Below are 12,022 nucleotides of genomic sequence, written 5' to 3'. Positions count from 1 at the left end.
TTGGTTCATCTGAAAAAGCCGAATCAGACTCGTTTTATGATTTATTTAAGTTGGGCACAAACTAACGCTATGTCTTTGACGTCAAATGACTCATTTGTGTGCACTAAGTTTATTTCTAATTATCTCTCTCGGTTTCCATTGATCGAACATGTAAATTTTCCAACTTCTTTAGTTGTTTCACGTAATGTTTTTAGGGTTATTTCCCTAATGGCCCCCTACTTTGTGACCAGCTTCCTGCCTAGCCCCCTACTTTACGAGAAATACCCATATGGCCCCCTTCCGTTATAACACCGTCACTCTCTCTCCTCCATCATGTTTTCTCTCTCTGCCAAGTCATGCCACATCATCTGTTACGCCACCTCATCACCTTCTCCGGCGAGAGTCGGCCGGCCAATTTCCGGCCAGTGACTTCAAACATAAAAAAAAAAAAAAAATATTTCTCTCTTCCTCTCTCTCTCTCTCTAAAAAAATTTTTTTCTTTTTTTTTCTTTCTTCTCTCTCTCTCTAGAACTCAGTTCTAGAAAGAGAGAGAGGACCTTCAACAGACTGTTGAAGGTCCGGTCGACTTTCAACAGTCTGTTGAAGGTCCCCTCTCTCTCTCTAGAACTCAGTTCTAGAGAGAGAGAAGAAAGAAAATAAAAAAAAAAAAAAAAATTTTTAGAGAGAGAGAGGAAGAGAGAATTTTTTTTTTTTTTTTTAATGTTTGAAGTCGCCGGTCGGAAATTGGCCGGCCAGCGACTCTCGCCGGAGAAGGTGATGATGTGGCGTAACAGATGATGTGGCATGACTTGGCAGAGAGAGAAAACATGATGGAGGAGAGAGAGTGACGGTGTTATAACGGAAGGGGGCCATATGGGTATTTCTCGTAAAGTAGGGGGCTAGGCAGGAAGCTGGTCACAAAGTAGGGGGCCATTAGGGAAATAACCCATGTTTTTACGATATCCAAAGAGTTTGCCCTGACAACGATGTCATATTATATTAGATTCTCTCATTATACTAGCTGTCTGGAAATAATAATAACGATGTCGTATTATTATTTTCAGTTTGACTCTCTAGTTTGTGATCAGATTCTCGTATAGCCCCCCTAATTTATACTAAACATCTTCACTTAACCTGTTCTAACTCATTAACTAGAAGTCGACACTTCACTTTCATAATTACTCCTCTTTTATTACTTTTTGTATTTTTTTATCATTTCTTTATCTTCGCTCATAATCTTCTACAACTTGTTGATGAACGGTGACCACCTCCTCCCGACTTTTCTCTCTCTCTCTCTCTACCTCTCAATTGTTTTCTGTTCTCCCTCTCTTATACGACGAAGGGAATGAGAACCCCTTTGTCAGACTTTTTGTCTTGATCAACAACTTCTAAATCGGGATGAAAGACTGATAAAACCAAACAAAATTCCTTTGATTTCACTAGACAAATTAATATTCAAAAGAGGCCATCCCCTTCCCTTCACCGAACGGAGATAAAAGAGATATAAGAGAACGAGAGAGGAAACTAGTGATGCAGAAATCTCTTCTTCACTAGGCATCTAATTCTAGCTATTTTTTTTTTGTTGAACTACTAATTCTAGCTACTTGGTTATTATGAAGAATTAATTACAAAAGAAGTAGACAGACAAAGTTGGCTAAATTAGATTTACAATAGAGTCACGGATAAAAAGTTGTTACAGATAATACCTTTATATCACAAGGATTACTTTTTTTTTTTTTTTGATGAGAGCACAAGGATTACTTGCTAGTAAGTAATACATCAATTCATACTTTCTTTTATGATAATAAGTCTCTTTTACTAGTAATTGATTTTTTTTGGACTGTTTTGAGCTCTTCTTTAATTAATTCTAAAGCCACACGTCCATCTATTAATTTCTAACTCTTCATATTCATTATTATCTTTTACTTTAATATATTGTAATATTATTTTATTTGCTAATCTTCACCAACAACAATCTCCCACTTATAAAACAAACCCACTGTATTATAGACTATCCAAATTGATTAGGTGACATAAAGAATATTTAAGAGGTTCGTCAAGTCTGCTACCTCCAATCTAAAGGCTCAATATTTATCAGACAATGTAAACTTCCAAATCTATGTAACATTGAGGTAGCCGTTCTTTTGACATAATATGTTGGAACCGCTATAACGACACTGTTATGACGTAATGCATAGCAAAATATAGTTTAGAATGTGATAATAGTTATATCTATAACAACTCCACAACAAAAAAAAATGTATTTTCTAAGCAATGAATGAACAATATATATATATATATATACTGTTACAACGTCTGTTTTTTAAACAATTTTTCTATGGTCACCTAATTAAAAGAAAAAAAACCCAAAGATAACCCTTCTAGGTGGAGTAGATACAATTATATGAAAGTCACCTTCAACATAGATCAGTCTTTAATTTAAAAGGTGTTTTTTAACATCAACATCATCCAATTTAATATAAGTTCATAATTGCTTAGTGCTTCCTGCTGAAGCCATTATGTGTAAGCTATTTGGACTAGAAGTGTGAATTGGTCATGCATATTATTTATTTATGTTATATAATGACCACAATTATATGCTGCTTTATGCAATATTCCATTGAATATAGACAATATTGATGCTTATCTTAGACCGTGTAGGTAGACTACAGTTTGTTTTTATTTTTCATTTTTAAAGATGCACGTAAGTCATTGAAGTTGGATGCTGGCAAACGAATGGGTCTATGCCGTCATAAAAAAAACCCCTTAATTGGAGCGTTAAGAGGTTTAGTCTTCCACCTTCTAAGTTTTTTGTTTTTTGATCAAAACCATATTTTCATTCATCAACATCACAAAGTACATGGTAGAATTCTTATTTCTCTCCTCTGAAAACTTCATGAGAGTTACATATATTCAAATGTAAAGTGCCTCATGAAGGAAAAAAAAATTTGACTAGACACAAACACAAAGATCCTATAAATCGAGAATTAAAGACCCTAAAGGTCGACAAAAAGACCCTATAGATCGAGAATTAAAGACCATAAAGATCAACAAAAGGAAAATTACATCAATAATACAATATATTGAAATTACTAAGAACTTTATCTTCTTAAGCGAAGATAACTCCGTCTTTCTTTTCTTTTCATCTTCATTTAAAATCAAAAGCGAACTTGTTGTATGATTTCCCTCTTTCTTTCCTTTATGTAAGACAATTTCGATTTGATGAATTGAAGAAGAAACCCATGAAGAACGAAGAACCATCATCATACTGTTTACCTCTTTTCCTCTAGGAAAAGATGAAGAAAAAACAGAAAAAAAAACTTTATTAAACTAAAAAATAAGAACTCTCCTTCAATAGAGAAGGAGATTCCGGCCTTACCGCCGGAAAACGATGATACCCTGTGAAACTCTCTTGAAATCAATGACTTATTACTCGGATCTCATTCGAAGAAACGGTTACGAGAGAGAGGAAAGAGGAGAAAAGGAAACCTAGTCCTACTTTGTTTTCCACCTTCTAGGTTACTGGTTTGAGGCAAACAGACAATACAAAAAAAAAGTTGGTTTACGAGGTTTTAGTTAATTGACTAATCTATCTCTTTAGTAGAATTGAAATGTAAATATACTTTCTGTCACTATCCATTTGGCAAATTATTGTATAAAGAAAAATTATTTTTATTTTTAATCTATCACATTAGGATGCATTAGCTTCCTTGAGGAACTTACATTTTCACTATTTGATTACACAACAAAAACACTAGTTGTATAATATGTTGTTGTAATGAGTAATTATCAAAGACAATATAGAACATGAGACCAAATTATTTTATTAGTTCAATTCAAATATGATTATGGTCTTCAATGATGAGTCTTATTCAAAGTTGTTCTCTTTTGGGCTATTTGATTCATAAACTTTGACTATAATGATCTAATGTATGATTTAAATCAAACTCACTGAATTAATGACCACTTGACTAAAATTTATGCCACTTCAAAAGTATAATGAAGGTTTCAATTCAAGCTTTGGCGGGGTTACTTTTCATAAAGAGAATATTTGTTTTCCGGCTTGATGAGAAAATACTAGTTAGTATTGTGATTTTCTTAGATTTTCTCTTAGAACATGATGATTGTCGTTCAATCAAAATATGAAAATAATTTTTATCTCCGCTATTTTTTGGTGAAGTGGTTGGAAACTTGTTACGAAAATGAGAGATCCGGAGATCTATTTTCAATGGAAGTGGAAAGATAATAGACATGATGAACTATCTCTCTCTCAAGGCAAAGTTTAGGGGAGCCATGAGGAAGGGGGCAACCTTAAGCGAAGTGGGTGGCCAATAAAACTCCCTAAGATTTTATCGTCCTTAATACTTGAAGGGAAGTTCTAAAGCAGGGGTCTTGCTCCAGTAGCACATCTAGCCCTGAATCTTTAGTGGTCCAAAGCTATCTTATAACTTTTTTTTTTTTTTTTTTTTTTTGTTGAAAGTAAACTATCTTATAACTTGATATTGCAAATACCTTCAACCACTAGTGTTATGTTTGGCACAGCGTCCGGAAATAATGTGGTTCGTAGGCATCACAATCTTGATTGTTCTTCGACCGGAAGGAATGCAGGGCAGTATCTATTCCTCCACGGATGAGATTCTCCTTAAATGGAGTAATATCAAACCCAAAAAGACTGTGGCCTTGAGATTCTCTTTTTCCAGAATGACTTGTTTTAATATTTATTGATAAAATTATCCTTAATAAATTATAATAATGACTAGTATTAAAATCGTCCTTAATATCATGTCACGACTAAAAAAAATTAAGAACATATGATTTCATCCACCACCATCACCTTTTCACCCGAATGTTTATAACTCTCTCTCTCTCTCTAACAAAAAACCTAGACATACTGTGTAAACATCTGATCGATATCTCTAACACCTGCATACAAAACCTCTCTTCATTAATAGATTTCGAGCAACCTTTCATCTTTTGGACAAAACTCAGTGTCCTTCGTAGTAGAAACCTTTTGGGGGTAATTTCTGGTTGATTTTTGATAGTTTAATTCGTTAGGCCATAGGCCATTTAATTCGTCGGGCTTTAGGCCCAGTAGTATTTTGGGTAGTTGTCGTACTTATGACATCGTCTCGATGTACTGATGTCTTGTAACGACAAATGTAAATCGTAGTCGATTTCTCAAAAAAGAAAAGAAAAAAAGAATTGAAAGTGCCCCTCTCGCATGCATTCAATAAAATTTTGGTCCGTAATTTTGGATGGTTTAAGAAATAGTCTCTCCAAATCAACCGTCCAGATTTAATCGATTAAAAGAAGGCAAAAACCCCAGCTGCCTCACATCAATTTTCCCCTAAACCCCGCTTCTTCTTTCTTCTTTCTAACCCAAACCGACAGTTAGCAAGACTGCAAGAGCAAATCTGGGGTCAATATCGCTCCTGAGAGAGTAAAGGACCTCCATTATCCCGACAGGTAACTTCTAGTTTCTCTTAGATTATTAAAGAAGCACTTGAAATTTCAGGTATGCTTCAAAATATTTGAAAACCCTAATCTATTTTGAAATTTAGGGCATTTGTCCTCAATAATGATACAGAAACCGAATAGAGTTTTGAAATCTAGGGTATTTCTGTTATAAGATTATTTTTTGGGTATTTGATACAAGGGAGAATTACACATTTCACCATGTTTTGATAATTCAATAATCATGAATGTCTATTGAATATCCTTAAACTCTCCTTTGCCTATTGATGGATGACATGTGTAATTCTCCCTTGTTACAAATAGGGTTTTGTGATTGTTTAAATCTAGGGTATTTGTTACAATTTGTTTTAGGGTTTTATGACTTGTTACAACTTATAATTTTGGTTCCTTATACCACTGAAATCTACTCATTACCAGTTACTACAAGACTGAAATTTACTTGTTCTTTACTTCTTTTTAGTAGTGTGACTGTGTGAGACCATAAGACTTGTTAGAAATTATAATTTTGGTTCCTATTACTGAAATTTCGTCATAACCCAGTAATTATAACACTAAATTAAGTTCCTATTTAATCGTGTGAGACTATAAGACTTGTAGTTATTAAATCAAACAGTCAGGCCTGATTTCAGAATTATCCTCGATTGTTGTAGTGTAAGTTATTGAATTTCTCCTCATTTTGAACTCTAACCCTAACTGTTCTCTTCCTTATTTCTTCTCTCAATTGAAGGGTTCTCACTTCTTACATAGACACTCATGGAGCCTCCATCCCCTGCTCAGTTTACAGAAGAATCAAAGACTATCTTTGCCGAAGGTATATCCCTAGTTCTTTCCAGATGGGCATCTCTTCAGATGGCAATTCAAAACGAATGGGGTGGTCGAAATTCTCTTCAGAAATCTCACCAATTAGCTTCTGATATCTTCTCTTGGTTTTTCCAAACCAAAGGTATTAAGATCACACTCTCCCTCTCAGCGGTTTTTTTTGTATAACTAGAGCACTTAGGGTTTTTCAATCTAGGGGTTTCTTGTAATTGCTTACTTGAAGCTTATTATGCATCCTTTTACGGCAAACAAATACTCTTTATTGATCTTACAATTTCGGGTTGTGGGTGTGATTGATTGGCAGACTTTTATATCGATGATTTGGAGGATTTGCTGTTTGAAAACATGAGAATCTTGTTTAATGTAGAGCTTGATGATGGCAGTGAAGAAGAGGTATGCATATGATTGTATGCTATTGGATTAACTTACTTGAAATTTTAACTATTATTTGCCGAGAATATTACTTGATAGAATAATTGAATATGGGTTTAGGCAATTAGCAATTCAGCTTCAAAATCGATGTCAATTTCTCTTTTTTGAATCTACTATAAACTCTAACCCCTTAAGGCCTTAATGTTTGGATTGTTTTCAACTGTCAATAAATCATGTTTTACAAGTATTAGCATTTAGAGAGATTGTTTTATTCGTTGGTACCTCTTAATTTGTAAATTATGATGATGTGCAGTCCAACTCGGCAGAGTAAAGCCCGAGGAGATCCCTAATCGAACTCCCGGAGCCAGGGGTTCAACGATTTACTCGCTGAACTTGGCGGAGTCTGGCTGAGGTCTTGAGCCCTTGATAACTCCCTTCTTTGAAATAAGAAGTTTTATAAACTAGGGTTTTAATTAAAGAAGTTTTAAAGGGAGACCTTTGTTTGCTCAGCAAAATATATACCATATATATTCTCTATATTGGGAGCTTAAGATTAGAATGCATTATATCCTGGGTCATGACATAATCTTGTTAAGTGTATAGCTTTGGAAGTTATGTTTTGAACTTTGATATGTCATGAATCATTTTCCCTGGACACCTTCTGGTTGGTGCAATATAGAGAGGGATAATTCGGGTCACATTCACTGTAAAGATAACTGTTTGAAGAATTTGAAAGACCTAGATGTAGATTTTTTTAATGATTTTTCTGTTCTGTTTCAATCAGATAGCTGCTGATTTGACGACTATGTATGAAGAATGTCTTCAACAAACTTATGAGACAGTACTAAGACTAAGGGCATCAAAGACTGGGGCAGAAGCAGTCGCTCGAAGCCAGCAGGTACTTAATTATCTCCATGAGTCATATATTGGTGAAACTCTATTTTTTTTCTTCGCGCAAAGTTTTCATGGTTGCAAAAATCCAAAAATCCTCTATCATTGAACTTTAGTTGTTAGTTACAAAATCGAATTAGAGTCCAATGTATATATTCGATGAACTTGTGCTGACTAATATAAATCAATTTTACGAATTTGGGAGGCAAGTATCGTCGTATGCTGCAAAATGAACATTACAGATAAAGAATAGTATGATTATGTCCTCGGTGACGACTACTGATGGTCGGCCGTTTGTTTTGGAATTTGAAGGTTTATCGATAGATTAAGGGTTTTTTATATTCTCTAAGATCTAATATCTAACTCGAGGGCCGATAGACTCGAGTGAGATTCTAGATGTTTGTTTCTATCGGACTCATGATGCCTGACTCGTCAAAATGTCTGATTATGGGTCCATTTGAATCAGATGATTCAGTTCGGACAATGAGAAAAGAGAAAACAAATACCACCTTAATCTGTGACTCTACGAAAAGATACACTAGATTTAGATGTTATGCCTAGATTCTAAGGTCCTCGCCCACTTGAGATGATTTTACATAATGTCGATTTAATTAGAATCTGAGTCTTATATTGTTATGTGTTAGTTGGTAAGTGAAGATGAAACTGATGAGAGCTCAGATGATGGTAACGATGCATCCGACATGGTAATGGATGAGCAGAAAGAAGTTTCTATAAACAACCAAGCTCCTCCGGTAGAGCAAGCGCCTGCAGAACCGGATGATGGATGGACTGTAGTACCATCAAGAAAAAATAAGGGAAACCGACGGTGATAGATTGAAACTCGTGATTGGATTTTTGAAGACTTTTTGTCTATCTCTATGGTAACTTAAACCAGTTAGTTTTGTTCAGCTTGGTTTAGGAAATTACCGTAAATTATAAAATTTTGAGAGTTATATGTACTACAATTTAATGTTATATTCTATTTTATTCACATGATCTTTTTCTTTTCTTTATTATGTGTTTTTTTACCTTTCAGCTTGGACCAAAGGTACTACCACTACTCAATTTTGTATAGTGTATTTTGAAAGCTTAATTTAACCTAGATATTTTAGTAGAGTCAGTGCACATAGCCTTTGCTCATTAAAAAAAAGTTCACATAGCCTTGATTATGAGTCCCTTGTGGTAGGGAGCTTGGGCACTCTCGCAGACCGCACCCCCACCACTCTGCTCTCTAGGTGGGTAAGGCAAGATATCCATATAAACACAGGCAGACCCCAAACACTTGCAAAATCTGAATGCATTTGTTGTCTGGAGAAAAGCCACATCATGATCAACCCTACAAACGTGTCCATCTTGAACTACGTAGAAACCCAAATGTCATGAACCACTTCACAAAACCACTATAAAAATCAAACATCACAATCCTCACTCAATCTGAGTCTTACTGATTCAACTCACTTGATTTCCTTCTATGGATCAAAATGAGTCAAATTCAATTGTTATTCACAAAGGAGGTTGTCATTGTGGGGGAGTAAGATGGGAAGCCAAAGCCCCATCAAATATCGTTGCTACAAATTGCAATTGCTCTATTTGTTCAATGAAAGGAAACATCAATTTCACGGTTCCTTCCAAAGATTTCAAATTAATCGATGGCTCCGACCATTTCATTACCACTTACACTTTTGGTACTCTTTTTTTTTTGGTACTCAAACTGCAAAACATAATTTCTGTAAAGTTTGTGGGATTGCCTCATATTATGTGCCAAGATCAGATCCAGATGGAGTGGCTTTAACTGTTAAATGTGTTGATTTTGGTACTTTAAATCATGTTGAGATTAAACATGTTGATGGTAGAAATTGGGAAGAACTCTTTGGTCATGGTTGATAAGGATAAACAAAGCTTTCTTGATTTGAGAATCGTAGATCTTTGTGACATTTTGATTTGGTATCAAGGGAGATGATTGATCTTCTTGGGTTGTTAAAAAAATGATTAATTCATGAACAAGTATTTCATTAATTGAACATGAGTCTTTTCTATTTGATGATTAACTTCCTATATACTATATAGTTAGAATTTGAAGTTTGATTGTCAGCTAATAAAGTTGGTATTACAATAGAAAATTTGAACGGATAAGAAATGGAGATGTTGGAGTAAACTAAGAGGGTTAATTCATTTTCGAACAAATTTTACTCGACCAATTTCTTTATTCTTGGTATTGAAATAGAAAATTTGAACTAATAAGAAATGGAGATATTAGAGTAAAATAAAAGGATTAATTCATTTTCGTCCAAATTTTACTCAGATCAATTTCTTGATACACTATGAGAATTATATCAAGTAATAATAATCTTAGAATTACAATTTATTAGTACGTGTAATGAAGGCAGGGCCGTGTGGTGGGGGGTGCGGGCAGGGCGCCCGCACCGGCCCCCCACCACCAGGGGCCTATTTCCTATAATGGTTCGTAACTAAGGTGAGATATAAGTAGAATTATAAAAATAAATATCAAACACAAAGTAGCACAGTTGTTAGAGTCATTTCAGTTTCATGCTTATCACGCGGGATCGAACCTCATGGCGCGTTTTTTTCCTCAATTTTTATGAAGTTGGCTGGTTGAGGGTACAATTGCTAAGCCAATCTCCATTTCTACTTAATTACACTTATTCCTAATTGTTTTGTTATTGTGGGTGTGTTTCTTTTGAAATGTTTTTATAAAATATGAATCTAAAAGTTTCTAAGAAATTCCAACATTATATAAATATATTTGTGAGAATCATATAAAAAAGATGCCACATTCAATAAATCGTCCTTGTACAAATATATTATTTTCTTTTATTTTAGACTAGCAGATTTATAGATTTTTGTTCCGCTCCTGGTCATGTTTGATAAGTTGCAACATAAAATATGATATTATATTAAGATTGAAAGTTTTACGAAAGTTCAAATTTTCATTATGTTATTTTGTAGTTATATAATTATAATCTAAGATAGGATAAAAGATCTTTGTAGTTAAAGATGATTATGGATTCTTAGACTAAATTTCCTATGAAAATTATTTTAAAATTGAAATTTTTGCCTACGCATACTTTCGTCAAGATATATTTGGATTCACCTATACATAGTTTGCATTTATCTACTGATAAATTATCTAGCTTGAATTTTGTTTAATCTTTTGCTTATAAAAAAAAGGCGCAAGTTCAAGTTTCGCACAGGGCCCACAAATTCGCAGGCACGACCCTGAATGAAGGTTCTTAAGAAGGCACAAATAATGAATGGTTCTTAAGAAGGCACAAATCCCGATAGCGCAGGAAACAATGAGGATCAAGAAGGTGGTCCCTTACTAAATCGGGGACACTTCTCGGTCAAATCCATGTATCAAAACCTATGCATCAGTATGAATTCTCCATTACTATTATCACAGAATTTTATATGGTCGCTTCCAGTCATCCTTAGAATAAAATTGTTCATATGGAAAATATGTGTCAAAGCTCTCTCGGTTAGGGAAAGAATAGGTAAATATATCGACAATAATCTGATTTACCCAAACTGTAATGAAATTGAATCTATAGATCATGCTCTTCTACACTATCCTCTGGCAAAGAACATATGGTTTTATTTCAATATAATTTCTGAAAAGATATCCCCTGTGATAGAGTGGATTTTCACTTGGGAACAAAACTCACAAAAAAGTATCACATCTAATAATATTCATTATGCGACAATACTGTGGAACATATGGAAAGCACGTTGCGACCACTGCTTTCAACATGAAATCAATTCGATAGATCAAATAAAATCTATGATCATAAACTTCCCGCAATATAAAAAGAATACCCCGATAAAAATCAAAATTATACAAGATAAATGGACCCCTCCTAATAAATCTTTGGTGAAAATTAATGTAGATGCTTTGTTCATAGACATCCAGAATATTGCAGGAACAAGCCTGATCATACACAACAACGAGTCGAAATTTCTAGAAGCTCATGTGACAACCACCAGAAGCAGAAATGCAGAGGAATGCGAATCAATAGTTATCCTAAATGGTATGTTATAGGCTGAATTCCATAACTACAGAAAAATAATCATAGAAAGTGATAATATCAATGTTATACAATATTTACAGAACCATAGAAATGAAATACAGTGGCAATCCAAAATTCATATACAAAAAATACAGGAAATCAAGCAAAGGTTGGAAACAGTTAAATTCTCGTATACGAATAGGAAATTCAATCAAGCGGCAGACAGGCTCGCAAAATGGGCAAGGAAAAGGAATAGGACGCAGACATGGAAGAACATTCCTTACTTTATTTCTCTTATGTACTGTAATAGAACTCTTGTTGTTTAGTTCAATATAATATCATTTTAACAAAAAAAAAACAGAAGGCACAAATCAATAACACGACATCTATTTTGGCAGCTAATATTAAAATAATAGAACCCTAATTTGGAGCTTCATTTTTTTCGAAACTAACTGTCAAAT

At 34.2% G+C, this 12,022-nt stretch overlaps 1 protein-coding gene across 1 annotated transcript; it reads left to right on the top strand.

Moving 5' to 3' along the window:
- The first annotated feature begins 5,284 nt into the window (after positions 1-5,284).
- LOC147563700 (uncharacterized) lies at positions 5,285-8,527 on the top strand. Its single transcript, XM_086639899.1, has 5 exons — positions 5,285-5,445; positions 6,182-6,397; positions 6,578-6,666; positions 7,430-7,543; positions 8,181-8,527. Exons 2-5 carry the CDS (start codon positions 6,208-6,210, stop codon positions 8,364-8,366), a joined length of 579 nt encoding a protein of 192 aa, XP_086496025.1. The 5' UTR covers positions 5,285-5,445; positions 6,182-6,207; the 3' UTR covers positions 8,367-8,527.
- The last annotated feature ends 3,495 nt before the right edge of the window (positions 8,528-12,022 follow it).

The sequence above is a fragment of the Eschscholzia californica genome, unplaced genomic scaffold (genome assembly GCF_041429995.1).
Source record: "Eschscholzia californica isolate CP2 unplaced genomic scaffold, dmEscCali1.0.p SCAF_1, whole genome shotgun sequence".
Taxonomy (NCBI): Eukaryota; Viridiplantae; Streptophyta; class Magnoliopsida; order Ranunculales; family Papaveraceae; genus Eschscholzia; species Eschscholzia californica.
This window is presented reverse-complemented; position numbering and strand designations above follow the sequence as displayed.